The 14705-nt window shown below is 35.6% G+C and overlaps 1 protein-coding gene across 4 annotated transcripts; it reads right to left on the reverse strand.

Moving 5' to 3' along the window:
• Positions 1–1118: 1118 nt before the first annotated feature.
• Positions 1119–13707, reverse strand: Bma-ctbp-1 (Uncharacterized protein; the record flags this gene model as incomplete). Of its 4 annotated transcripts, XM_043073532.1 has the most annotated exons (17): positions 1119–1202; positions 1403–1588; positions 1691–1959; positions 2088–2357; positions 2481–2640; positions 2993–3274; positions 3381–3505; positions 4611–4755; positions 4855–5003; positions 5676–5837; positions 7445–7649; positions 8080–8151; positions 8552–8696; positions 8823–8958; positions 10671–10746; positions 13154–13339; positions 13669–13707. In XM_043073532.1, the coding sequence occupies 17 exons, from the start codon at positions 13705–13707 to the stop codon at positions 1119–1121; spliced, it is 2691 nt and encodes an 896-aa protein (XP_042929466.1). The 4 variants fall into 4 exon arrangements, with proteins under 4 accessions (XP_042929466.1, XP_042929467.1, XP_042929468.1 ...); XM_043073533.1 differs by lacking the exons at positions 5676–5837; positions 8552–8696; positions 8823–8958; positions 10671–10746; positions 13669–13707 and having other exon boundaries at positions 2136–2357; positions 13154–13312; XM_043073534.1 differs by lacking the exons at positions 8552–8696; positions 8823–8958; positions 10671–10746; positions 13154–13339; positions 13669–13707 and having other exon boundaries at positions 8080–8175.
• Between the last annotated feature and the right edge of the window lie 998 nt (positions 13708–14705).

The following is a 14705-nucleotide window of genomic DNA, read 5'->3' on the forward strand; positions in this document are numbered from 1 at the left end:
AACTGCCGGAAACACAAAACATCTAGTTATCATGATAAATGCGACAAAGCAACAGAAATCATAATTGGAAATCACCGTAACAAGAAGTCAAAACCACTCTATATACAGGTCATATTCAATGTAAAAAATTAACTGGCGAGAACGAACTTTGTATTAAAAAGCAACCATGAAACATAATTGATTTACATCATGCTACATATGTATATATATATATATATATCCACACACATACACACACACATCCACATATCACCAATAATGGGAAAACTTTACTTGCGGTAAAACGAGATATAAATAAACGAAAGAAATACACACACAAGTAGACATACACACTGACGTACGTGCACAAGTATCCACATTAGTCAAAGAATCTATAACCGACCTTTCGTTTTCAGTACCACCAATGTTTCTATTTGGATGATGAAACTATTCCACACAAAATCAATTTATAACTACTGACAACAAGCTCCTAAAATCTTCTTTTTTGAAACAAACCCAACTAGAAAAGAAAAGTGGTAAAAGAAACAAATCACTTCCGCATGCCAAAATCTGTCATAGAGGTATATCCAAGTTATTCCGTCGTTCTATCTATAATAATGAACGAAATCTAAATACCATAATATAATTACGCTGAACCAATAACTGTCACTACTAATAACTTTTCATAAACTACTGCTTTCTTAGATCTTCCACACACAACTAACAACAAGATAAAAACACCCTCTCAACCACTGCAGCTGCAGCAAATCGATTTTTGTCTCTAGATTCTATTTAAACATTTAAAAATACCTTTCCATAAGCAAAACAAGATAAAAAGGCAGGAGCCGATATTTGACGGGCAATACTCACGCCATAAGAGGTCTGCCAAATTGCGGAGTTTCACAAAAAACTTCACAGGTAAGATGAGATACAGGCTTTGCGCTTTTTATGTTTATTTGCAAATGACGTTTCAAAAATGGAACAAAGCAAGTAAAATTCACAAATGCTAATAGGAAAAAACTATTTCCATCGGTTTAATCAGTTTTACCACTGCTGAATACATATTAGTCTCATAGTTGCGTATTCATTAGTCAACAAACCTAATTAAAGTGAAATGTGAGAAAGTATTAAAGATCAACTTATTCCGCATCAAGTTTGACTGGAGTGGTAGCAGATTCTTCCGGAACCACTGAAGCCAAGGAATCAACCGATATAGTCGGCACCTGCAAGAAACTGAAATAAATTGGCATTACCTATTGTAAGGTGAATCCTTGCTGATAGGATCGAGCCATTACTAAACCTGGAGCTGCATAAAGTAATCAAATACTTCTGTAATTATATTTATTAGTAAGGTGACAAATGATGTAATTATATTTATCAGTAAGGTGACAAATGAAACACATTATGACAAAAAAAAACCAACCTTAGGTAAACTAGAGGCACCTGGACTTTTACAAGGTGATGCCGCTGATAATGATGCGGAAGTTAAATGATGCTGTGAAGCAGTCTGTTGTGCAGGTGGGGTTCCATCTTTTACTTCAGCTGGACCATCAGGTGAGGATGCCGGTCTTACAGCTGGTGAAACTGTAGTACGACTGCTATTGTTTGCCTGAAAAAGAAACACTATTTAGTACATATTAGAACAGTGACAACAAAGAGATAATTATTTCTCGAACTAAATACGTGAGAATAGACATAAACAAAAACTAACTTTTGGTGAATGGGCTACCTGAACGGCAGGTGATTGCCTGGCAACCGGTGCAGCACTGGTTGTCATTGCAGATGAAGCAGCAGCCAATGTTGAAAGGGCAGCAGCAGGACCACTATGTGGTGAATTCGCTGCAGCATTTGCAAAACTAGCTAATGCAGCAGTACTCGGATTCATCATCAGTGGATTCAATAATGGGTTGCCCATCGCTAACAATGGATTTGAATAAGGAAATGACGGCAAATTGCCGCCAACTGGTAAACCATTAAAACCTAAAGCATAACGTAGAGTTGCAGGCATTTGGTTAGAAAATTAAGAAGAAACAATGTTTGCTTATCGTCCCGGAAAACCACACTTCCTGCATAACATTCATAAAATTAACTTCAAACATAGAAATTACCATCAGCGATAGACGTTCCAAATGATGGCATCAAAGGATTAAATGAACTTGATACATTCGGCGCCAAGGATGTAGATGATGTTGGCCTTCGAGTATGTCCAGCAAGAAGAGCTTCCTTGTTGACACAGTTAGTGAGATCATGAGGACATCTACCAACGATAGCGCGTCGAACTTCCCGTGCTGCTGATAAACGCAATTCCTTGCACGAAGCATCCGAATACCAGGAGCAATGAGGAGTGTGGATGATATTCGGTACGGCCGATAAAGGCCCTGCAAAAATTTGCAGTTCGTAACAATTTTGGAAGTGTATAAAAACAAATAATGGTAATACACTCTATTAATACTGAAACTTAAAATCTAAGGAACCATCTTAATAGATATGCAAAACGTTACCCATAGCGAGGGGATCAAAAGGTTCATGTTCATGAACATCAAGCGCTGCGGCTTTAATGTGTCCCGATTTCAGCGATTCACCCAATGCACTTTCTTGAATAAGACCACCTCTCGAAGTGTTTACAATAAACGCACCAGGTCGCATTTGTTTGATTGTCATCTGTCGTTATGAGTAATCAAGTAATTCAAACATATGAATGACTCTGGTTAAAATTTAAGTTACAACGAAACTACCAGATACAGGGAATCGTGGAGATATGTGATAATACCAGTAATTCATCTCAAAATAATAAACCTTTCTCCAGTAAAACTTCTAAAGTTTTCATCCTTTCATCCTCATATTGTAAATATAGTTGACATGGGACAAGAAAGTGGATTAAGTGTCCCTTAGCTAATACTCAGACAAACAATGAATTTGTTTAGCGTCTAAATAATCGACATAATTTTATCTTCTGGTAAGTAGCTGGAAGCAAACCGAAAGAAAACAATAGAAGTTGAGTTAAATAACTAACATCGTTGATCATATGTCTTGTTTCATCAGTTAGTGGACAATGCAACGTTATACAATCGGATTTGAATAAAATATCGTCGAGATTGTAACAGCGCTCAATACCTAAAGACCTATCGACTCCCTCTGGTAAATGCGGATCAAAAAAACAAATTTTGAATCCAAATGCTTTAGCACGCATCGCTACTGCTGTACCCACACGACCAAGGCCAATAATACCCAAAGTATCGTCGCGAATCCGTGTACTACCACTAGCCAATTCACGTACTTGTTCAACACCGCTAACCTAAAAATGAAATACAATAAGTAAAATGAATAATTTCGATTTGTCCAATGACTTACAATAAGAAAAACTGGACTCGTAATATGGCGCGAATAAAGAGTAAAAAAACCTTTTTCCCTTCGGAAACTGCTTTTGCCAACCAGAATGTCTTCCTATACATATTTAAAATTAACGAAACTGTTGTATCAGCCACTTCTTCAACACAATCACCGGGTGTGTTACAAACAGCGATCCCTAAAAAAAAAAAAAAACCGATGCAATTTGGTTTATAGAGTCAACTCTACAATTCACTAAATACTGCATTCATAGAAGTGGAAAATGTTCATTTGTCCTTTTATGCTAGTTATGCTTGCAATAAAACACGAAGCCAAAAAGATGACTTAATCTGATGAAGATCAGTTTCAATAAACTGCGTGGAAGATGTAATACATGACAGACTTCAACCTAATATGATACGGATTATGTTGAATTCTTTATGTTCTTCGCAATGGGTAAGATGATATGAAGAGTGGCTTCGCTACTCGAGAAGGAAAATTACTGGTTTTCTAACAACTTCCTGAATAATCTTCTTTTTCAAAAAAAAAAAGAAACGGAAGCATGCGCACTTCAGAATAAGAAATCTCTCCCAAATTGAAAAATGATGCTTCACAAATTTTGTAATATTGTAATCACTTACAGGCGAAGTTTTAGATTATCTTTTCTGGGCAAAGAATTTCTTGTCAGCTAACTTCGAATTAGAATAAGAAACCTTCAAATTAAATAAAGAATTCGATTCCTGGTGGTTTCGAGAGTTTTAAAACTAGTTCCTCGTTAAATATTGATTTGGATTTTAAAACTTGCTTATTGCCTCACAATCCAGGCACAATGTTAATTACCATCTGTTTATTTAAATATCAAAGAAATGAAAATCATGTGCTATCAATTAGACGAAACGGCACAGTGGTCACGATATGAGAACTTCATCATGAAAGTGTTCATTCTTTTTTAAGAGATTAGTTCACTATACGTTATAATCTAAACTTACCTACTCACCTCAAATCTGAAGAAAATCATTTGTAACAGAAAGGATTTAGGAATACTGTTAATCTCCTTAAATTATAACTTAATCTGCAGTTGTTTCTTTTAGAACTAGACAGGCAAGGAATTAATCACAATTCTACTTGCTTGAGATTCTAGTGTAGAGTTTTTCAGTTTTGGCTGAAAATTTCTACTTGGAGTACATTATCACTAATTCCAAAATGATCAAAAAACAGGTCATTTGTACGCTTCAATAGGCTTACATACAACAAAACTAATACAAAAACACAGCTTATATCCATTCATAAAAACATAAACCTACCGAGATCTGTTGCTGCCTTCACATCAATATTATCAGTACCTGTTCCGATTCGTACAACTACCCGCAATGCTTTAAATTTTTCTAAATCCTCGCGTTCAAGCGTTATTGAATGCCACATTAATGCAGCAACCGCTTCATTAAGCACCTAAAATTCCCAAAAATCACGACTATGAAAATAAGATATACTAACACTTTATTCACCATTAACAGCTGATATAATACGATGCTTATCGAAAATCCACACCTTTTCATGAATTTCATGAGTAGATTGTGCATCACAGAATGCTACCGTTGCAACATCCTTTAAAATCGGCATTTCAACAGTACAATCCCGGCCATCTAGAAGTGCAACTAGTGGGCGTCCCGTGGCACCATTCGACATACGACCACTCACTATAAATAAAGTAGTTAACATATGTGTCAAAAAAACCAAAAATAAAAAAACAAAAAATAATTAAATATTATCCAATAAAATATTGTAACTTGGAAAACTTGAAAACCATTCTGCTACAGTGCATTTATAACCTGCTAAATCAACACTAGCCTTTATACATTCATTATCATGCTCCACGTATATTGCTTTTGTAACTACTACATAAAAAATACATGACCAAATATCTGTCCCTCATATCAGAAAGTGTTTGGCAAAAAAGGAAAGAAATGTTTGCCAGAAAAAGTGTTTAGTGCATACAAATGGAGATAGAGCGAACATGATAACCTATACGAACATGTCTTTCATGGTTGCCCAAATTTCTATTCTTATGCTAATTGTCTCCAATCGATTTTTCACCAGACAAAGTAGTACTAAGTAAATCAGAATACCTTAGCTTCTAAACATTGAAGTACCGTAGCGAAAATATGAGAAGAAAACTGAGTGCAAAAATTAAAAAAAAGTGCTGCTACTTAATTGATAATGTTACACTTCAAATAGACTCGAAAGCGAATTTAATAAATTTCTTTTCAAATCCAGGAATAAACTCGAGTACAAATCAGTAATAAAGTAGAAGCATTCAATAACATTAACTGAAAACGAACATCACTGAATAATAAAAAAATGGTGCTTACTAGTTAGTATATTTGCGACGAAATGATTGTGTCTGAGGTCAGCTGAAGATTCGGCCGATGCGGCAGCAGCAGCAGCAGCAGCGGCAGCAGTTGTGGTAGCAGCAGCGTTATTATTGTTGGAGGATGATGGAAAACGAAGTGAGCTGCACGGAGGGTTTGAATCTATAAGAGGCGCTCTTGTTAATTCACTCACATACATACACATACACAGACATACTCTCAGTTGCACATGCAAAAGGAAGACGCCAAGATGGGTGGGCAAGTGGCTGGGGCAGCGCCCCCGCTTTCCCTATAATACCACCAGCAGCTATGTAGAATTTAGAAAAGGACGGAGCAGGATGAGTGTGGGCTTCTTCTTTAGGATAAGGGAGGAACGGACGGATGGACCGATGAATGGATATGACTCCGTGTGCATGCCATATCTATATGGTGACGTCTAACTACTTGATTTCCCCCGCCCATTCCTTCTCCCCGGAGATCTGCTGACCTTTGCCCTTCATTTAACTGCTTAACAATGACGCTTTTGTTTGCTCTGACAGGTGCGAGTCGAGTTATAACATGCAGTCACTCAAGTAATAACTACTAATTAATAAGTGCCTGAGGGTGCATCTATGCCAACCTCTACAAGACATCCCTCTGCTCCTCTCAAGCACAGTTTTACTTCACACTCACAATTCTGTCTTGTCCTCGACATCTACTTTCTCTAGTTGCAGGCACAAAAATAAACTTTTAATAAGAACCGTAAATATCTTAATCAACCAAAAAAAGTCACTGTATTTATTAAATAACTTGAAAACAATATCCAAAAAAAAAAAATTTTTTTTAAACCTTCATCCAGCTTCCTTAATACTAATAATTTGTTATCTTTCAGAATTGGGGAGTTCTAACATTAACCCCTCCGTCAGATATCCAAATTTTTGTCATCAAGTAACGCAGCAGTGCTCGCCGTATGTATTCAGCATTTAATTTAATTGTTGAAATTGCGATGGTCATGCACATCGCACCCAATGCTTTTCTTATCCTGCTTCTTCCTTCCCCACCCTAGTTTCTCCACCCAGTTTTCTGCATTATAAAAAAAAAAAAGATTTCGAACTGAGGCCTGAGATGATTAACCACCAATCTTTTAACTCCTAAATTAGAAATTCATTTTTCGCAAATCAGACCAAAGCACACAATAGATCCTAAACAAAGATTAGAAAGAGGAAGGAGAGTAACTAGAGGATAAACATGTAAGAACACTTTATGTCCGTAAAAGAATATAATGTGACTTGGTGAAACAATAGCTATTAGCATCGACATGCCTCATAACTAAAATTCAAATACGTTTGTAAATAACGAGCAAGTCTTCCTACTTTGTTTTTCGAGCAAATTGAAATTTCAGTACATTTGAAGACAGTATCATTTTTCTTATGAAGGATTCCCTTACATAATGACAACCGTCCTATTACTTACAATTTGATACTTGACATGTCTTATGTTAAATAACCAGACATAAATTTGCCTGGAAGTGTCATTACCCAAATAAAAAATTAATGAAGACGGTTGCCAGGGCGATTTGTAAACATATCTTTTTTTTTTCACATCTCTCTCCCTATATATATTTCGTGTTCATATGTAGAACTTTTATAAAAAAAAGAAAAATAAGAATCTTTGATTAATATAACTTTAGAGTGTTAAACTACGGCATCTAGTGACATGCCATAAGATAGCAAAGTGAGAGACAGTGATGAAAGGAGAAATAAAGAAAAAAGGAAAAAACCAGAAGTGACCGTCAATAACGGAGCGACTTTTCCAGCTAGCCAAATAATCAGCGGTGACCGCCAATGAACGACCTCGTTTCACGGAGGTGCTTGCTGCGGAGCTGTTGGAACAGGGTGTGGAACGAGCTGATGACCTCGGCTGCTGGAGAGCTCGTCGTCGATCGCTGCTTTTTGTTTCTTTTGGCGGGAGCTCAATCGAGATTGGTGCGTCCAACTGTAACAATACCCCTATGAATTTATTTTATTACATCATTCCGTCCCTTCACACAGCCACATTCTCAGTTCTCCTCTCTCCACTATCATCCATCCACTTTTACAGGAAGAATTGGAAAACACTTCTCGGTTCCAAAGTAATATATGCTAACATGCCGTCTTGAAATAAGTTCTAATAAGCTCCAGAATTCTCCTTATTTCAGATCAGCGACATGGGTCCTGCACCAACACCGGAGAAACGCGCTGATTACTAAACCCTATAGTTTTGATAATCCGATACGACGGGTGAGTCTTTGATTCTTGATAGCTGAAACTTTCATAAGAAAAAATCTGGACAGGGTTTTCTAGTCATGTTATAATGAGTGCCCACAAAGCATGATCCTACAAGCATCACTCTAAGATACTATAACGGTTACAGAAATGGAACTAACCTGTGGATCCGGCACAGGAATATCACCTTCCTTTTTCTCGCCTCCTTCGAAATGTGCCGAACAAATGCGCAGCTGAAATGAAATTCGCATGAACATAAAAGGAAATTCTGTTGAAATATTATAAAGAATGCTTTTTATTTCCAAAAATGAATGGAAGTAAATGTCTCAAAATTGCAACCGAAGATAAAGGGAATTCCCAAGTCGTTTAATAAAAGGGGGAGATATCATCAACATCTATCCAAAAACGTTGTATTATCATAACCACCATTTGAAAACAATCATTTCAATGCGCAGAACGAGTTTACAGGAATTCATCCAATATTAAGGTGGGTAATGACGAAGCGACTAACTGGAAGTAAATCAAAAAGGAGCTTCTGGGAGTTGTGTTATAAACTAAATATACGAAGGCTAAACAACCGCCAACTAATCTGAACTAGTTATACAGAATACAACTTTTGCAAGCAACAGTTACGAAGTTATGAAATTTCGGAAGCAAATAAATTGCACAGTCAAGATTCATATCTGCGAATGAGAAGTCTTCGTTCGCTTTGCGTTCTTGGCTTGACCATGTAGAGCGGTCACTCTGTCGATTTTGATGTTCCACAAAAGAATTGTGCCTATATGCTGTCATACATTATCTGTACAAACTCAAGTCCCAATGTCATTTTCCCAAACTGCATATTATGGTTACTGCTTCCATAAATTGACAAGGTTAGTTAATTTATTATTTCACAGCTCTTGACCTTTTTATGCGGATTCCCAATATCCAGAAAATCGTACAAAACTTATTAATATACATTACTTTCTCCTGTGGATGCACTGTGGTTGACATAGTAAAAGTCACAATTGGCCCGACTATTACCGGTCTCTCGATAAAAGCTAAAAATGTCGATGCTAAGACTGCCGCTTTTAGCTTGCTTTAACCTTCTGCAAATGCGTCCGACGATACTCTGATATGATTTGACCATTATAGCACTTAAGCTGGATTCCACAAAGGCATGAAAGACTGTTCCAACTTATGAAAATAGATGAGGGAGACTCGCTCTTCCGGACTTTTGTTATTCCTGGATTCATTACCAACAAAATGGTTTCTTTTCCTTTCTTAAAAGTTAATGAGATAGAGAAATATGAATGAAACGGAATGTCGATGTTATGATACATCACCAGATAATAGCGAACTAAGTATCAAGAAGTGCGTGCATCAAGAAAAATCGAAAATATAATGCACGCAGATAAGGTACTTCACAAAAGTGAAATACTGCAATAGGTTTGGAAAAGATTGTTTACTAAATTGAAGTGGTCAAGCAATTTAAATAATCATCTTACGCTACTAACATTCTATGGTTTATGAAGCTGTTTCCTGACCAGATATTTACCTAGGGTAAGGATAACAAGTTGGCAGTGATGAAATGTAAATATATTATCCAAAAGTCAGAATCAATTCAAAACATAAATTAGTTAATTGCTGAATTAAACACAGCATCCCGTCATTTTGAAAATATAATTGTAACCGATAAGAAATCACGAAAAACACTGAATGACGAAATGATTATAACAATCATAACAGTTAGATGAAATAAATTATTACCTGACATGTTAGGCTGATTCAGAATTCATTATACTGGAGCTATTTGTTAAGTCTTACATTCCTGAGCCGGAATTTCAACCAAATAACAATGCTCCGATTCTATACTAATTCTTTAGATGACAGAAAAACATAAATGCAAGTATACTTTAACAATGAACACGAAAGAGAACAAAATTCCTTCTCCCGTTCACATAGTGAAAGTAAAATTAATTAAAATACCAGATTTAGAGCAGAAATATTGGGTCCAAACACATTTGTGCAAGGTTTTTTTCCTTTGCTATTGAGAGTAAATACTACAATTCACATATGTTTATTTTGACCGCTTTACAGCAATTTAGTTTTGAAAAACTTAAGAAATTTTACGTTGACTAAATCCTTTTACCAAACAAAGAGGCATGAAACGCTATATTCGAGAAATTATTCTAAGCCAAGCTCTAAGACTGCTCAAGTGATTCCTATCATTCACAAACGAATCAGATTACCATTAAAACCTGCTTTGTGTTTCAAGAATTCTCGAAGACAGAAAACTACTAGCATCATTTTATTACTATTAACTGTGGCATATAAATAAATAACCACAAACATACATGAACTGCAATATTTACCTGAAAAAAAAATGGGCAAAAAAACCGCTCGAAATTAAATGATAGTCAATTATAAGACGCTTCGTTAAACAATCACATTTTAAAAGCGGTGACGTCTTTTTACTCGGATACTTCTTTATATGCAAAACGAGAGTGATTTTACGTTAATATACTTAAAATGAATGCAAAGATGATGAGTTTTGCAGTTTTATCAAATATACTCACTCACTGACACACTAACCATGCATAATTGTGTTTGATACAAGAGTGTTCATCGAACAGGTAAGGAACATAACACATACATGTCATACATACAATTACTACTCTAATACATCAGTCAAACAGTAGCCAAACAACGAAAAAGAGAAATCAAATTTTCAAAAAAAAAGCTTTGGGAGAGGTGATTAATGCATTCTTACCGGAAGGAAACATGTAGTGAAGAGTGCTCAGAGCTGGCCTTGTCGAGCCTTGTGCTCCACGTTTACAACACGCTATCTGCAAACCGACATGCGTATACAATTTCAAATTTCTCTAATTCATAAACTTTTCATGAAATACTACTATGGTCATTAGTGACTTGAATTTATTTTACTAAGCACATCAAAATTAGAGGGAAATTTTAAGGCTACAAAAGAATGTGTTTTGCTCCACACGAATTTGACACGATCCATGATTCGAAAAAAACATTTAATATGGACTGACCATAGCTACTAAAATATAAGATGGAACTGCGTCAATAGTTTTTAAGCATGCACAGGTAGGAAGAGGAGGTAAGGCTTTTTTGGTGAAAAACATTTTGCAGAAAGATTAACTAGAGTATGCTTCATTACTCTTTTTTCACAATTTCAGTTAAAGAAAAATAGTATGATTTTACAAGATGTAGGATGTGCTAGAAAAAAAGTAAAATGAAGCATATATACAAGAATCTTGGAAGCGGCTGGAAGGCAAACCCTCACAAAATTCCAAATTATATTCATTACTTGTGTATATGTGAGCAACTATAGAACAGAAGCAATACAAGCCTAGCCGAACTTTAGTATTTACGGCGACAGAAGCAAACACGTTTAAAAAGGTAATTGCCTTGAATTATCTTAATAATGAGTACTGTACAGAACCGGAATATATCATCTTTGAAATATTTCCATATTGCATAATCTTGAAATACTTTGCATGCAGTTAAACATCCAAATATAACCCAACTTACTACAACACTAAATGATATCCCTCTAGCTAGTTTTGAGAATGCATTACTAATCAGAGTAAAGATGCTTCGAAACTTGTTTTTCTCAATCCTCTGAAACTACTGGAACTGGAAGTTATCCATCGTTTGTTTTCTGCTTTTAAATACACCGAAACAAATATAACTGCATTATGGAAACCTGGATCAAAAATAGCAAGTAGATAATTAACTGTAAAGAACTGGAAACAGCAAATCAAAGCAGTGAATTCGATAATGTCAGCTCAATGTTAACATCTTCTTTTGATGGTTAATATATGTAAAAAAAATTTTAATTTACTGCCACTTATGTAAATGAAAGATTTTTATCGTTAAGTGTGTGCGCTGCAGTATTCTTAACAAACGATAATAAAAGTACATTAGGACAGCTGAAGCGACAGTTTCCACTTAATAACTTTCAAATGATTCCGATATGAAAACACGGACGGACAAAAAAACTGTTTTGAAATAAATGGATCTTCTTGCAGAAAACTGAAAAAAAAAAGCACTTCAGTAGCTTTTGGAGAAGCTTTGTTCATTTTCCTGAAAAGCCACAGCAAGCTTGTATCTACTCCAACTCAACTTAAAAGATCCTTCCATATATATATAAGGCACACACCGAATCAAAGGAAGACAAGCACTTATTTAGAAAGCTGTAATGAAATAAAGACGGCATTATCTAACTTAAATCTACATCTTTAACACTCATCGTACTAAAACTATCACCACAGTCACTATCATCAAGTATAAGTACTATATAATAAAGATTCTTTTATCTTATAGTTGAAAGTTCAGGGGACAAAACTTAAATCAATAAGAAAAATGCGAACAGTTTGAAAGCTACTCAAAAACTGAACCAGTAAAATTCAATGGAACCAATTTCACAACTTTCAAAACTGTGATCAGTCCTCGTCTACGATCATGGTAGACCATAGTCATGCAAAATTTTTTCATTCGAACTAAAGATACCATATTTGACATTAATTTGTCAGCCTCTTAGACTACTTAATTTTTCGACTCTAAACTTAAATGCAAATAATTTAATGTTGAATCATTAATGAATTAAGCTTATTTCGACTTCTGTAAGCGTGGGGGAGCCGACCATGTTTGGCCAAAGCATCCTGACTTACAAATAAAAAGTCGGTAATGCCTTATAATGATAATATCAGTAAGACACTTCTGCGAAATGTATTTGCTTAATACATTGAAATGACTTAAGATACAGAATGAAAAAAAACATGGCGCAGAAGAGAGTAAGCAGTAGCAGCAGCATAATCAGCAGATCTTAGTAGGGGAACCAGGAAATCACATGTTGAATTCGATAAGGGATAGTCTGAAATGTCGAAAAAGCGTAAATCTCATTCAGCTAACGATTGGTGATTTTTGGGTGCGACGCAAAGGAAGACTGACTTGTTCCCACTAGTTCCTTATAAGTAACAAATACATGAAGTTACACTTTACATTTTCATTTAAACTAATTAGCTACTCAGTTTTGTGGCTTTAAAGACTTTTCATATAAACAAATCACACTGAGCAAGAATGACGAGATTTCACGAAAAGCAAGTTATGCATGCAAGCAAATAAAACATGCAAAATTGTGAGCATGAACATGCACTTCTGCATGCTCTCCGTTCATCTGTATGAGTGGCATGCATACAGGAAGCAATACAACGGGTGCATCCTGACCTGTGAAACAACGGTATCCTCGGTTCGTCCAATTGCAAGTAACCAACGTTGCCGCAACACCTGCGGTCGTTTGGGTATTCGATAGAAATGTCGATTATCTTCTTGACCGCGATAGCGGGACCGAAATTTACAGTTCGGGAAGCCACAGGTGGTAGGCATCAGACATGCGCTGAACGAAGCAGCGCGCTGCAACCATTTAACACATCCACAACTGTTAATTTCATTAAGCTTACACAATATCTACAGTAGCGAGAAGATAACAGCCCATTATGGAGTAACTACGTATACAGTATATAGCGTACGTATACAAGGAGGAAGCATGAAAAGTATTAGCATCTATAGATAACTGGTACTTCATACTTCAGCTCCTCAAGTAGTATAGCAGTACCTGCTCCCCCTAACACTGCTAAATTTGATAATCACGTACTACTTAGCAGCCTACTTCTATTTCACAACATTCACCTTTAGTGCCAATTTTAATCTCATACCTTCTATAGCAACAAAGCTCCAACAACCTGCTCAAAACATTCTAGTACTTTCGCTTCTTTCACCATTAGTCTAATCTAATTCATTTAAGTGATTTTTATCAAGTTGTTACGTACCTTTTTGGAATTTCTAGGTTTTAAATAGTTTTCGCTTATTCTGGAAACATTTCAGCGCTAAAAAAAATGTTACTAAATCTTTTTTCTGATTTAGTGCGCATCATTACTAATCAAGAAATAAATCAATAACTTATTATTAGCAAGAATAAACATAGCAGCCAGCCAGTGAAATACCGATAACAAGGATGCAGCAGCATACGTGTACACCCTTTTAATTGGCTATAACTTAAATATATAAGCACAAAAGCTAATAACAGATTCCAAAGCGATCACAGAAGCATTTAAAATCTGTGCGTGGAACAACCACAATATTTAGCAGCTAACAATTTCACTTTAGCGTATGTCCCTGCAAACCGTTCCATTCAATTTTTTTTTTTTTTTTTTTTTTCTTTATTAAACGAAATTTTTACATTAAGCAATTTGTTGAAGAATGAGATGAAGAAATACTAGCAGAAAAGCAACGGGGACAATGTTACAATTTCAGAGAATTTTACGGTAGGAAATGAACCTAAATGAATAACCAATCTATGTAATTTTCTCTACACAACACAGAATATGCAAACTATTTGAAAATTAAATTTGTTAATATTTAACAGGTGTGGGAATGGACTTATACGGTAACAAGCATGAAACGGGAGATGAAGGAAACAATGAAATGAACAAGATAATGTGAGATATCATGTAAATGTCATCAGTTGTAACGTGCTGTGAATTTGTGCATCATTTTTCGCTATCACTAGTATGCTTTTTTACTAATGAATAGTACAGCATGTAGCCCATGAACACTTAGGGCCAAATTTCGGGTTTTCAATTTTAAAAATATATAAAAGATATTCTGCTTCCAGTAATTTAATATTTCCAGTAAAAAGTGCGGCGACATATTACTGCTCCGTTAAATAGCGAGAAGATATTTAGTGTGGAAGCATAGCCAAGCCTGAAAACAACAGGCA

This window comes from Brugia malayi (genome assembly GCF_000002995.4).
Source record: "Brugia malayi strain FR3 genome assembly, contig: Bm_v4_ChrX_scaffold_001, whole genome shotgun sequence".
Classification (NCBI taxonomy): Eukaryota; Metazoa; Nematoda; class Chromadorea; order Rhabditida; family Onchocercidae; genus Brugia; species Brugia malayi.